General features: G+C 49.0%; 1 protein-coding gene across 3 annotated transcripts in view; it reads right to left on the bottom strand.

Moving 5' to 3' along the window:
* Positions 1–14,305, bottom strand: part of Col6a3 (collagen type VI alpha 3 chain) — a 79,913-nt gene that overhangs the window by 22,060 nt on the left and 43,548 nt on the right. For all 3 annotated transcript variants that reach the window (XM_026786350.1, XM_005361704.3, XM_026786349.1), the window contains 16 exons: positions 13,584–13,921; positions 12,099–12,177; positions 10,200–10,348; positions 9,008–9,100; positions 8,437–8,490; positions 7,553–7,624; positions 6,939–6,965; positions 6,794–6,838; positions 6,632–6,685; positions 5,703–5,765; positions 5,075–5,140; positions 4,719–4,772; positions 2,152–2,187; positions 1,609–1,671; positions 848–910; positions 538–600 (listed from right to left, as the gene is read on the bottom strand). In XM_026786350.1, the coding sequence (XP_026642151.1) occupies positions 538–600; positions 848–910; positions 1,609–1,671; positions 2,152–2,187; positions 4,719–4,772; positions 5,075–5,140; positions 5,703–5,765; positions 6,632–6,685; positions 6,794–6,838; positions 6,939–6,965; positions 7,553–7,624; positions 8,437–8,490; positions 9,008–9,100; positions 10,200–10,348; positions 12,099–12,177; positions 13,584–13,921 (1,319 nt within the window). The remainder of the gene's footprint in view (positions 1–537; positions 601–847; positions 911–1,608; positions 1,672–2,151; positions 2,188–4,718; positions 4,773–5,074; positions 5,141–5,702; positions 5,766–6,631; positions 6,686–6,793; positions 6,839–6,938; positions 6,966–7,552; positions 7,625–8,436; positions 8,491–9,007; positions 9,101–10,199; positions 10,349–12,098; positions 12,178–13,583; positions 13,922–14,305) is intronic.

The raw sequence follows: 14,305 nt of genomic DNA, 5'->3' as shown, positions 1-14,305 counted from the left end.
ATAGATACACATACATACATACATCTTAAAAAATCTTTTAAACTTTTAAATAAAAAAACAAAATACTATTACTATATTTGCTTTTTTTTGCATGATCACACTATGTAGAATACGCTGACTTTGAAACTTACAGTAATATTCCTGCCCTACATCCTCACCAAGTGCTAAGACTGTAGGCATGAGCCACCACAAGTGGCTACATATCTAACTTCTTTTTTTTTTTCATTTTGGCTGGATGTTTTGAGACTACTATATATAGCCCTAGCTGTCATAGAACTCACTATTTAGACCAAGCTGGTTTCAAATTCACAGAGATTCACCAGCCTCTCTATCTCCTGAGTTCTGGGATTAAAGGTGTGCACCACCACGAACTGTAACATTCAGTGGGCAAAGTCAGGGCAGGGTATCTGTGCTTGTGATAACTGAAGCACAGGGGTCATGCAAAGAGTCAAGGTTGACAGGCAGCAGGCAGGCAGCAGCATCTAGTTCAGCACAGGCCTCCATCACTAAGCAAGAGCTACTGTCCTCCAGACAAACCTTCCTCCCCAGTGGGCCAGTTCTGCCACGTTCTCCAGGAACCCCAGCAGTACCTCCGCTTCCCTGTAAGGCAAGGAGAGGGGTGTACACGAAGCATCAGCTGTCCAGACCAAGGATCCTGGCTGACCCCTGTCCGAGGTCACAGGTGAGCTGTCTCACCCACAGACCCCAAGCGCCCAGTGACCCTCAGCACTACCCACTCAAGCCCCGAGAGTCACAGAGCAGTTTCTGCAGACCCCACACAATCAGCCAATCCTGCATCAGCTCCACCAGCCAACACACACACTGGTGGTCACACTCAGATGCTTACCCGAGGACCAGAAATTCCTTGTTCTCCAATCAAGCCTGGGGGACCAGTGGGACCAGGAGGGCCCTAGGGAGAAAAAGGTCATGTCACATCTTGAGCTGAGCCTGTGAGATCCTATGCGTTCTCAGGAACCAACAAGAGGTTACAACCCAAATGCTAAGCAATCAATACATGGAAAAACAGTTCTTCATCCATGTGGTGGAATATTATTCAGCCATTGAAAGGAATAAAATTTTGGCATGTGCTAGAACATGTCTGAAGTCCAGGAAGAACTGTAATGAGTGAAAGAAGCCCAACATAAAAGTCCACCTATCAAGCGATTCCATTTATACAAAATATCCAGAACAGGCAAATCCATGACGACAGGAAGACCAGTGTTGGCCAGAAGTGGAGGCATCAGGGTGCAGGTGACAGAGGTGGGGGTGATAAGGGTGAAGGGTGACGAGCGTTGACAGTGACGGGAGTTAGGGTGACAGGCGTTGGGGTCTATAAGGGTGAAGGGAGATGGGTGGGGAATGACAAAGGTAACAGGTGGGGGTTGATAGGGTAGGGAGCCACGAAGGTGGAGAGCAATAGGGAGGGGGTGACTGTACAACGCTTCCTTTGGAGTTAATAAAACATTTCAAAATTATTACACAATACAGTGTATGCTCTAAGTGTTGTGGAATTGGCCGTAAAGGTCGAATATGTGTTACGTGACCATCACCTCAATTTAAAACAAAAGGACAAGGGTCTCTGGGGGAAGTTCATGCCAGGGTACTGACCTGTGAGCCTCTGGTACCCTGCTCTCCTTCGAAGCCTGGCTGGCCAGGACCGCCCCTGTTGCCCTTGGAGACAAGACAAGCAGGTAAATAACCCCAGCTCTCTGTTCCGGTCTGAGAAATGGGTACCGACAGCTGATGACAGTAAGGGCAAGAACCTACTCATGGGAGCAGCAGCTGTCTCTCTGAGCCTACACAATTGTTACCTGCCTGTTCCACGGGGCAAATTTGAGAAATAATGATATTTCGGACTGAATCCTCTCTGGCACAGGCAAAAAGGCCAGACACATGGGCGCGCCTGGCAGAGGGCTGCCCAGACGTACGTCTGCCATTTCCCTTCCTTCCACCCGCTCTGGAGATCACATGAAACACCTTCTACTGTAGATGAGGTTGAGCTTGAGACAATGATGGGGGAAAAGGCAGACGCTTTGTAAGCCGTTGGCCTGGGAGAATAGCTTAATTCCTGGACTGACAGTGTCCAGGAGTCTCCTGGGGAACTGGGTGACAGAGAGACCAGAGACATGCAGATCCAATCCAGCTGCTCACCTTAGCTCCTGCAGGTCCCCTTCGGCCAAAGCCACCCTGCAGGAGAAGCCATATGACTTTGAGGAGGCGGTGGGGAATACCGAATCCTAACATATGTATCTATCCATTCTAGTGCAAACTCCATGCCAGAAATTAGCCCCTGTGTCTAGGAGGCTGGCGACCTCCCACTGAGACCTTCCTTCCTCTCTTCCTCCCCCATCTCCACCAGGTTCTACTTCTATGCTACGCCTGCTCGCTACTCCAGTGGAAGTTTGGGAATGACTCCTGACCTGCCAAGGAAAATAATGGCTTCTGGCTGCAGAATCCCAGCCAGTTCCCAGAGAAGAATGAGAAGCAGGAATTCCAACCTGCCCATGGCCCTAACTTAGCAAAGCTGGGATTTCACTGCGGCAAAGGGAGTCCTGTATTCTCAACCCTCCTGGCCAAATGCAACAAGAGCAACCCCGGTGCACACATGGGAACCTGCAAGTGGGGCTTGTGTCTTGGCAGCTTCTCCCTGGATGTTCCAGGGGTGAACCTTACTTTTAAAAAAATGGAGGCTCCCTGCAGAAGAACCCAGAGATTCCCCACCTCAAGACTGATCCAGTGGAGGGTGGGGGGAAGGGATCTGTGGCTGTATTAGGTTATCTTTGCAAGGCAATGGCTTAGCCAAGCTAGAAGCCACATTCTCCACCCCCAGGGAGGGGGTCAGTCCCAGAAGCCACAGTAGCCATTCTGTAGTCACTATGGTTCTGTCCTCCTTCCTTGGGTCAGTGTGAGCATGAGGGCCACTCCTGTCTGCCTAGAGTAGCAATCCAGCCCTGCTCCTCCCTAAGGAGCATGTTCTTCCACCAGAAACGGGGTTTCATTGCTCCCTGGCAGCCTGCAGAGGCCAGAGGAGGCAGGTGAAGCGTGCTCCGACCCCATGGAGCCCATCTTGGTGTGTGTTTGGCAAAGCAGAAGGCCTCTCTGTTGGTCCTCACCCTGAGGTAAACTTACTGTGTTCCATCCCCTGCTGCTTAGGGAGCCCCTAAATTGAGACTAAAAGAGGCCCTGGATTCCGACAGGAGTTTCTGCCTCACCTCACACATAGTAGTGAGCACGACCGTACCCCCACATGACCGTACCCCCACATGACCGTACCCCCACATGACCGTACCCCCTCATGACCGTACCCCCACATGACCGTACCCCCTCATGACCGTACCCCCACATGACCGTACCCCCACATGACCGTACCCCCACTGGACTTCCAGTCACGCTCTAAAACCATTTTGAGAGCTGGGTTTCTAACGCTGATGGCAACAGCCCTTGTCTCCGCATGGCTCACTCACATTAACTCATCACCACACCCAGACTTTACATTTCTACTTTCAAGTTCAAGTTCACAAGCCTGTATGGGTAAGCGTTTGGCCGACGGAGCTAGCTCTCCAGTCTAAAATGTCCAAACTTCTTTTAAAGGCAATAATTTAATTTTTTTTTTGTTTTAGAAACTTGGAAGCCATTTGAGGGCAAGGGAGTCCCCCCTCTGGAAAGCCCTGTGCCTCAGAAACTCCCTGTGACTGTCAGCTGCTGGGCCCAGCTATGCTGGGGATCCTTAGCTGCCCAGCCCCCTCTTACACACACACACACACACACACACACACACACACACACACACCACTACTAAATTCCAGAACTCCCCTGAGGACTGTGACCTCCTGGCCACTTCTTCCTTCTCAGGTGGGATTCCTCTTCTCCCAGCTGCCAGGACCCTGCTCTCTGCTCTCCTGGACCCCGGAAGCTGTCACGTGGCTTCCTAACAGTAACCGACTTTACCTTGGCTTCCACCTTTTTTCAGTGACTGGGTGTGCAATGAGCTATTCAGCCACACACATTCCAGAACCGAATCGAAAATACAGTGTGCTAAACCACACTGCACCTGCTTTCCTGATGTGAGTAGCACCCAAGTACCTGCTCCCTCAGCCTCCGTCCCCTGTGCCCTCAGCCGCCAGAGTTGCCATTTCTGTTTGCATGCTTTAGCTACTTGGCGGGTAAGAGTTGACCAAATACTTGAAAACAGCAAAGAGCTTTTTTTCCATTTAGGTATTTAGTGTTTTCTATGAAAGGAAAGAAAAGGGGCTGAAGGAGGGAGGGAAGACTGAGGGAAGAAGAAGCAACAGGTGGCAGAGGAAACTGAGAATGAAAATTTTCTATAAGCAACAAATGCGATTGAAGGGCTCACCTCTTGCTTTCTGCCTTTCCACCGTGGGAGGACAAGCATGGAGGCCCTTGCTAGCTATGCTCTGTGAAGGCGTGAAGGCCCTATGCTGTGTTGTGGGGCCTCCCTGAAACCTCCAGAACTGTTGGCCAAGCAAACAATCTAGGGGCACAGCAACATTAAATCAAAAACCAAACACTGCTCATTTTAAATGGATGCAAATTGTCTTATTTTTTTCAATGTGTCTGTACAGTATGAAACAGAGATGATTTCAGGAATGGCTCTCTCCCCTTAGGAAGGAACTGCTCCATATCACAGCACCAGACATATTGTACCAATCTCTTGCCACTGAACAGCCTGGCAGTGCACAGCATCCTAAGATACTCACATCCTTCCCGGGGTCTCCTGGCCTTCCTGGGACACCATCTCTGCCTGGGAGACCCTGGAGGGGGGACAAAAAATGGGTGAGATTCTCAACAGCAGAGAAGAACATTGCACCCCAGAGTATGGTGTTGGAGCCACTGGAGGGGGAGCGGTGGGGGCGGGGTCTACTTCCAGGGGAGGGGTTTGTTGACTACAGGACAGAGCTCCAGGTACTCTTAGAAAAATTCAGGCTTTGGGGAACAATGCTGCTGTTCTCACAGACTCTGCAGGTCATGGGGGTTGCAGTTAGTGAGGCGCAAAGGACACGAGAGTCAGTTTTCTGCCCTGAGCACAGGGGTCTCTGGGTATGGATCACTGTACCATGGGGCCAATGTCACCCGTCTCTCCTTTGGGTCCTCTCTGCTGGCTGTCCCGTCCTGAGTCACCCTGAAAACAACAGGGGTTGGGAAATGAGCCCCACATGAGAAAAGCTGCAGCCCTTGGAATCCTTTGTAACAGCACAAAGGGAAGGTTCTCAAAAACTGTCCTCCGAGCTATGCCCTGCCCAGCTAACATCCAGAGATTACCACAGTCCCCACTGGGCAGCACAAGCCCTTCCCTACTGAGGAGAACATTTGGCCTCACTTTCCTTCCTCTACCACAGAAGTAGGTGACCTGCAGAACAGGTTGTCTCAGCAGTGGGCCTTAGCTTAAAGGGTTTACAAAGCCATGGGATACATTGGATACAAGAACTACATTGGTTCATTTTCTAAGGCAAGCACGAAGTGTCCAGAGGGCATCTTAGGAAGACTCTGGGACATGCAGCTACCAAGTGACTTGCCAATGCCTGCGATGGAAATATATCATCTCCAACAACCCCCAAAATTGAAAGGGAAGGATAAATTTGATCAACACGTTTTAAAGCACTTTCAAAATGTATGCCACTCCTTTCTTCTTCCATAAGCTTCCTCCCTCCCACCAGACATCCACAATAGAGACTCCACCTTACCGGGTCACCTCGAATCCCAACATCTCCTCTCTCTCCTTTGTCTCCTTTGGGTCCTTTGTCACCCTAAACCAATCACACAATGAAAGTTAAAGACTAGAAATTTCTGGTGGAATTTTTTGACAGACATTTTAGCGAGGATTTGAGATCTATGACATGATGGTATGAGACATACACAGGTGTGGGATGGTTGCTATGGTGAAGGAAGCGATCGTATCTATTGTCCCAATCAATTGCTTTGTTTCTGTGATCAAAGCAACTGATGTTTCCTATTCTAAGCAGAATCTCTAATATGGCAGTGTTTATTAATTATAACCTCATGCCATACATTAGACATCTAGATCATTCATCAAAATCACATTTCCCATTTTGTAAGTCTCACTATAACACCTGTTGCCACTTCCTACTTATCATGAGGCTAGAAAAAGTCACTTCTAAGGTACATTTTCTTTATAAGTATGTATATGTGTCTGTGTATGTGTGCACCTGAGTGCAATGTCTGCAGAGGCCAGCAGGGGGCATCATATTCCCTGGAGTAGAAGTTAAAAGCAGTAGTGAAACATCCAACCTGAGTGCTAGGAACTGAGCTAGGGTCCTCTGTAAGATTAGGGTATGGTTTTAACCACTCAGCCATCTCTTTAGCTCCCAAATAACACCAAAATATTTCTGATGAGTTTGGTTAGTCCACAAAGGTTTCCTGGGGAGCCACTCAGTACCAGGCTTTGGGAATTCATTGGTAACAGAACAAACTCATTCTCCACCCTGTGGAACATGCTTTCCAACAAGGACATAGCATATAGGATGTTACCGTTGAGAGGGGACATCATTCATACATCTAGAGGCAAACCCTTGGGAAGAATACTAGCTGGTCCTTGGAGACGGTGTTATGTCTTCCCTTGCCCCAGGGAACAGTGAGATAAAGGGATACCTACCCTTCTTCCGGGACTCCCCTTTTCTCCAGATGAACCAGGTAACCCCTTGTCTCCCTGTAAAGGCAATGAGAGAGGGTCACGTGATGTGATGGCTCCTAGGGACTCGGCTGCTGGAAACTTGGACCTCGTGAATAGAGGTCCTTGGGAAGTCAAGTCGCTCACCTCTTCACCATCCAGACCGTCCAAGCCAATCTCGCCCAGTTCACCCTGGGAAGAAAGAGGCAGACAGAGAGTGGAATGAGTTATCCCATCAAGGGAAAGTAAGAAGTATCGGGGTATTTTCATTAAAACAAACAAACTTTACTACCTTCTCTCCTGGGAATCCTCGAGAACCCTGGAAGGGATGGGAACAAAGGAAACACAAGTGACACAGAGCCAGTCCCTCAGTACGGAAGCCAAAGAACGACCACCCCCCACCCCCATGCCTACGTCCAAAAGCCCCCGGCTCTGAGGGTTCTATATTAAACATGTATTCTGGCTTCCTCTCTCACTGCCAAGTAGGGTGTTGTAAAGTGAATTTGCCTAGAGGTGAACACTTGGGTGGGATTCATCTCCGGAAAGGAGAAGTAAATCCGCAGACAGAAGGCCAGCTTCATGACTTCGGTGTGCAAGCCCTTCCCTTCCACCTATCCTGGAATCCTATGCAGTTCATGGCTGCACCCCTTTCTGCTCCTCCCTGCAGCCTCTTGTACCTCCCATCTGACTCCTGGCTGCTAAACGTTTCCACAGGAAACACTCAGGCTCCCTTCCAGCCATAGCCTCTGCTCTGGACTCCTGATGCACCCAGTGCAGAGCTACTGGGCACTGAGAATGGAGAAAACCCCAGCCTGCAACCCTCCCTCCTCAAGGCACATGGAGAGGTGGGATCCCTTCCTTCATGCACTACCCTGACTCTCTTACACCCCCAAATCCATACTGTACCTTGACTCCTCTCTGGCCTGGGCAGCCCTGGAAACCTTGTGTTCCGTTCACACCAGGTGGACCTCGCTCACCCTGCAAAGAAAAGAGGCATTTGTCTGGTGTCTCTTCTAACTCTGTCTCAGAGAATGGCACGCAGCATGAGGAGGACTTCACTATAACCAGGCTATCTGTGCCACAACATCCTTAGTTCCTAGCTCCTGGTTGAGCAAGAACTCACAACTTTGGGGGGGGGCAATAGGCTCTGGGATGGTAGCAACGTCCAGGGGCTACTGCCTGACTGGTTGAATATCAGTGACCCTGATACCCAGTATGGATGCTGGGTCCCATAGACGTTCTTTCCCCCTGACTATTCCTCTATATTATCAAGGTTTCTAGCCGTCCCATGGCAACAGGGCCAGCACTGACTCACTTACCTAGGCTGGACACTTGGAGGCCTCTGGAGTCTCTCCGTCCCATATCCCAGAGATAGACCTTCTCCTACTTAACGTCCCAAAGCCTCTCAGACTTGCCAAAGTCTTGCTACAGAATAGCTCAGGCTGCCCATCATCCCCCTGCCTCGGCCTCTCAAAAGCTGGGATTAGGGATGCTTACCACCACTTTCTGCTCCTATTCGTGTAAGTGGACACTGGGCATACCCTACTTGGTGGCCCTCTGTCTAACCTTCGTCCACTCTGCAAACCACACCTGTAACTGTCGCACCCAAAGACTCTCACTGTCCATAGCACAAAAATGCAAGGAAAATGGTTAAATAAGTTAGGAAATCGCCTTCCTCCAAATGAGAAAGGCCCTGGCCACCAGACAGGTTACAAACGCCACTGTGCAGTCCCACCTAGAGAAGAACAGGAGCCAGGGAAAACTTGAGGGAAAGGGTAGCTTTTACTCACGGGTCCACCTTCGTCACCAGGGTAGCCTCGGTAGCCGTCTTCCCCAGAGATACCCTGAAATAAAGCACACGAAATGAAGTCACCTGTGTTCCACATAAAACATCTCAGTGGTCCTGTCACTCAGCAGGGCAGTAGGACAGTGGGCAGAGTTGAGAGTGCCGCCCACTCAATCCTCAGTGATGCTCTTTCCATCAGAACGGCTCAGACTCCTTCTTCACCAAGAGAGCCGGTGGCACTCCTTTCAAGGCAAGCACTAAGCATCCCACTGACCCACATCATGAGGCTGCCAGTGGGTAGGCACGGGTTTTTCAAGCTGTTTTAAAGACAAATCCAGGTGTCGAAGAGCAGATTCTCCCAACTAGCGGAAGAGAGGAATGTGTCAGGTGCTTAGGCCTTCTCCATCACCAACAAGACACACCCTGGGGATGCCTAGGAGCCCAGAATTGGCCATATGACCAGGGCCTTTCTCCCTCTCTCATTCCCATCCATGGTATTGGAGAAGTCACGCAGCTAGGTCGTGTCCGAGCCTAAAGTCTAGCTTGCAGCGTGAAGAAGGCAGCTGTATCCGTACCTTCGGCCCAATGCTGCCAATGGGCCCTCTGTCTCCTCTCTCTCCAGAACACTTGCACGGAACCCCACAGCAAGCTTTTTCAGCAATGTTGTCCTGCCAAGGAAACAAATAAATATAAAGAAGAGAACACAGCGAACACCAGTGTGCTGGTAACAGTCCCCGTCTGCGGCACATGCTATGAAGCTACCTAAGGCCGCTTCCTAAAGCTGGCTGCTGCTGAGGGCTCAGCTTTTGGCATAGGGTGAGATGCCATTGTTGGAAGAGAAAAGGGCAACCAACTATAATTCTTATCCACAGTACCCTAGACTGGGCCCAATTTCCAGATATTTCCAGTACAGACATTCAAGGTTTGCATTTTCAGTATAACTTAAACATGTCTAAGCCTCAAATACAAAATCCAACAAATACATTTAAGCTGGCTGAGGTCAAAGAAGATTCGAAATTGGGGACCCGCGCTCTGCCTTCCTCTGAGCTGTGGTCAGACTCATGGAAATCATTGTTTACTTGGAGGAGACCTTGGAGCAGCCGTGGGACCCTGGGCTCTGAGCCACCACCACCACAGTGTGGATCACCAGTGTCTCTAATGCCACCTCTGTATCCTTCCCTCAGCCTCTGACCTTACACATCCCAATGTGTTTATATTTCTATCCACAGATGGAGTGCTGATCATGAGTGTTCTCTTGCAATGAACTCCCTACAGACTTCATTTTCTGCCCTGTTCTAGGCTGAACCTGCTTCTACCCAATAAAAACGACCTATTTTTTTTTTAATGACAGAAAGAAGTGGAGAGGAAGAAGAGGGCAGAGCTGGTTCCCTCCCACACTTATAGAATTAGTCATTATCTGAGAATCAGTGATCCTGTCCCTCACCCCTACTCCCCACCCCATGAGGCAACTACTCTCACTGAGAGAGGAGCCTGGAAGGGAGGCAAGGAAAGGACTTTCCCACCCGGAAGTGGTCTCTGTCTCTCCTTCCCTGTATATTCTTGATTCTGTCATGCAGATAAGGTAGATAGCATATCCAGGACTCATACAGGAATAAAGCAGGTCTCAGGTGAATCAAATGAGACACCCATATGCCCTTCCCCCAGTCACCAGGCCATCAAGACATCCTCCCGTTTTGCTGTCCTGAGATGCCAAAAAAATCTAAATTAGTATGTGCGTAAAACCCTTTAACAGAAATGAAGACTCACAAGCTGCTCTGCCAGCTCATAGTCCAAGTCAAGCAAGTTGAGCCTCAGGGGCCTGTCGTACATGAAGCCCCGCCCAAACTCCAGCTGTTGCGTCAACCGCTCCAGGTTGGCCACGCGTTCAAGGCCCACCAGGATCAGAGCTCGGGCACCTGTGAGGAGAGAACCATTTAACACACCTCATCTGGGCATTAGAGAGCCAGATGTCCTTTTACCTGACTCTGGTTTCGCTCTGTTATCCGATTTGGGGGCTTTGTTGTTGTTCAGTTTACATTTGTTCATTTTGGGAGGGTGACTCCAAGCACTGCATACACACGTGACTGGCAGAGGAGGACAGTTTTGAGGAATTGGTTTGCTCCCTCTGCCCTGTGGCCCCCCAGAAATCAAGCTCAGGTCAGCAAGTGAAATGGCGGTCGCCTTTAGCCATTGAGCCATCTCTCTGGCCCGTGTTTGCTTTTGGTGATTCCGGGAACAGTTTGCACGCTATGCCTACTTTCCACAACTGAGATACATCCCCAGTGCTTTGTGTGTGCTTGTTTGTTGTTTGTTTTAAAATAAACGTTCACAGCAAACCTTTGCTGTGACCCATCCATATTTGGTGAAACCCATTTCCTTCCTTCTTGGAAGAGTTGGAATACTGAACTCTCCTGAGTAATGAAGAGACGCCCGTGAAGGACACCTACACGAGAACTGAAGTATTAATGCATCTAAAATCGGGACACAGCAGGTCCTCTCCACTGTGTTGGGGGCAGGGGACAGCTAATCCATAGAATGCACTTAGGTGGGTCTGGAGGGATGGCTCAGGTGGTTAAGAGCACTTGCTGCTCTGGAAGAGGACCCAGTTTCCGTTCCCAGCACCCACAATGGACAGCTCACAACTGTCTGTAACTCCAGTTTTAGGGGATACGATATCCTGATATCCTCTTTTAGCCTCTGAGGGCATCTGCACACACTTGGTCCACATAAACTCTCTCACACGCATGTGTGCACACACACACAATAAATAAAATTTTTATTTAAATAAAATAAAATATAATAAATCTTTTATTTAAAGACAGTGTGCTTGCATAGCTCTGCTTCCTTAACATCTTTTAGAGAGGTGACTCTCAACTTGTGGGTCATGACCCCTCTGGGGGTCACATAGAAGATATCCTGCATATCCGATTTTATATTATAATTCATAACAGTAGCAAAGTTATAGTTATGAGGTAGCAATGGAAATAATTCTATGGTTGTGGGTCACCACAACATGAGGAACTGTATTAAAGGGGCCAGTATTAGGAAGGTTGAGAACCACTGCTCTAGAACCTCTGGCTTTGGCAACTGCGTCAACACCGGGACTTTCCAACGCTCATCTGACAAGAAAGGTTGCTCATCCAGCTATGGGCAAATCTGCTTGATAAGAGCTTATGTAATTTATTTTACATTAGTCAAGCATATATTAATTTCAGTGATTACTATTGGCTGTGTTATATGTAGTGGCTTGACTACTAAGCTGTGGGACGCGCAACTTGATAGGGTAATGACTTTCTAGTCAGCTCATCCCATCCTCAGCTATGCAATGGCCTTGAATGAACTAATACTTGAGCTTTTTACGCGAAAGCCTCCACATAATTCTGGATAATATAATTCTGGATATTCCCCCTGGTAAATGTGTCTCTGAAGCAAGGCCAGGTCCTGGCACTAAAGCTGCCCCTTGCTCAAAAGTAGCTTTAATAGCCTTATGTTACAGCCCAAGCAGAAATGGAGGGCCAAGATGCCAGGGCAAGGGCCTCTTAGATCCCACACCCCAGGTATGGTGTTGACAGGTGGAGCTGACAGATTTCTCTCAGCAAAGTGGCAGGTCTGCCATGGGCAGTGGGGAGGGGCTCACTTCTCACACCGTGGAAGCCTGGGACCTACCTTCTTGCCGGAGTTCCTCTGACGCTCTGTGTAAGTCAGCCAGGTCTCCATCTGCTCCATCCGTGAAGTGGATAACAACCTGTAAGTAATGGAGGAGTCAAGGCTCAAGCTACTGCAGGGGAACATCAAAGACAATTGAAAGGGAACTGAGAGGTTGGAGCGAGGTCGAATTCCTCATCTACAGTTGACGAGACTGTAGGCCAAGGTCAAGGGCACTGTGCTATCAACAGGTAACATAAAGGAATGTGTATCCATGTTTTATCTTTAAAACCTATTAACAATGGCAACAAAAGTTTATCTCATTTTTATACTTATGAGACAGTTTCTAAAAATTTGTGTGTGTGCTTGCATGTGTGTGTGTGTGTGTGTGTGTGTGTGTGTGTGCTGAACTGAGTTGACATTCTAATTTCCGATACTTTAGAATGTGACTGTACTTTCAGGCAGGACCTTAAAGAAGCAGCTAAAAGCTGAGTAAAATTGCTGGGTGGCCCCTAATCTAGCCTGACTGGTGACCTCCTAGGAGGAGATGACCGAGCCACAAGCAGCCAGAGGGATGACCATGTGAGAACCCATGGAGAACACTGCCATTTACAAGTCAAGCTGAGAGGCTGCAGAGAACAGCCCTGCCCAGCTTCTCACGTCATGGGCCTTTCAGCCCCCAACACTGTGAGAAAGAAATTCTTGTGGTTTAAGGCACCGTGCCTGTGGTATTTTGTTTGGCAGCCTTAGCAAACAAATAAAGCATGAGTGCACATAGTGTGTGTGTGTGTGTGTGTGTGTGTGCGCGCGCGCGCGCGCGCGCAGTGGTACGTGTGTGTGCAGTATGCCAAGTGTGTTCTGTGTATGTGTGATGTAGTGTGTGTGAGTGTGTGTCTGTGTGTAGTGTGTCAAGTGTGTTATATGCATGTGTGATGTAGTGTATGTGTGTAAGTCTGTGTATGTGTCTCTGTGTATGTGCATGTATAGTAGTGTGTGTGTTGTGTATATGTGCAGTGGGGTGTGTGTGTAGTGTGGTGAGTGTGCTATAGGTATGTGTGATGGAATTTGTGTGTGTGCTATGTGTAAAATGTGTATTTGGGAGTGTGGTATATGTGGTATGGTGTGTGTATGTGGTGTGTTAGTGTACGTGCAGTGTGGTGAGTATGTGTGCTATGTGGATGTGGATGTGGTGTGATGTGTATGTATATGATGTATGTATGTACAGAGAAAGAATACGAACAGCATACCTTTAACAGGACTACAATTAAAACTGGGTCCATCGCAAACCCACCTCTTCCCAGCTGAGCTACTAATTTCTGGGACACTGGGGGCTTAAGGAGATCTAACATGAGGAACTACGGTCCTCCATGAGAGAGGAACTCTCCTCACAGGCGCCAACAACCCTGCCTCATCCATCGTGAGCCACGCCAATCACTCAGGACGGCTTCCAGAAGCGAGAGGAGCCCGCGGTGCTGCACACGGGGCTCCCAGCCCTCACCCGCTCACCTTCACACTTTCGGGCGAGGACTGCCTGAATTTGTTCTGGTACAGCTTCAGTGTGTCAGCAGTGAGGATGTATGGGTGCTGGCTACGCATGTTGCGGAACTTCTCGAACAGCTCTGGCTGATACTCGGCAAAGTCAAAGGCCTCCACTGGCCCAGAGGGCGTGTTGGCCACCACCGACACACGCACAGTGGGCAGCTGGTTGCCACTGCAACTGATCCTTTGTATCTGGCTGATTCGATTCAAGATGGTATCCACCTTGGACTCGAGGCCCTTCTGGCTCACAAACACGTTCTGATCTCGAGATCCATCAAAGCCCAGGATGACTTCCAGATTACAGGCTGGCAAGCAGAGATGAAGGTCGAGAGAAAAATGAGATCCTCCACGTGCAAGCTCAGAAAGCAGCTAATTCTGTCTCTTTCTCACTCTCAGGGACCAAAACTGTGGCCACTTGAATATATGTTTGCTCTTTGGGGGCTGGGGGTGTTAGTTATTTGGGCACAATCATGTACATTTGGTATTTAAGTATATCTCAAGCTGGTGTTTTAAATTGAAGGTACTGTAGAACACAAATGTCCCCACCCTGGCAACTGATCCAATCAATAAACATATGAGAGGCACACCCATAACCCCAGCACCAGCCCACCCAGAAGTTTCATAATTCCAGGTCAGTCTAGGCTCCAAAGCAGGCTGTGTCACAACTATAGATAGATAGATAGATAGAT

Source organism: Microtus ochrogaster, linkage group LG4, assembly GCF_000317375.1.
Source record: "Microtus ochrogaster isolate Prairie Vole_2 linkage group LG4, MicOch1.0, whole genome shotgun sequence".
NCBI classification, from domain to species: domain Eukaryota; kingdom Metazoa; phylum Chordata; class Mammalia; order Rodentia; family Cricetidae; genus Microtus; species Microtus ochrogaster.
This window is presented reverse-complemented; position numbering and strand designations above follow the sequence as displayed.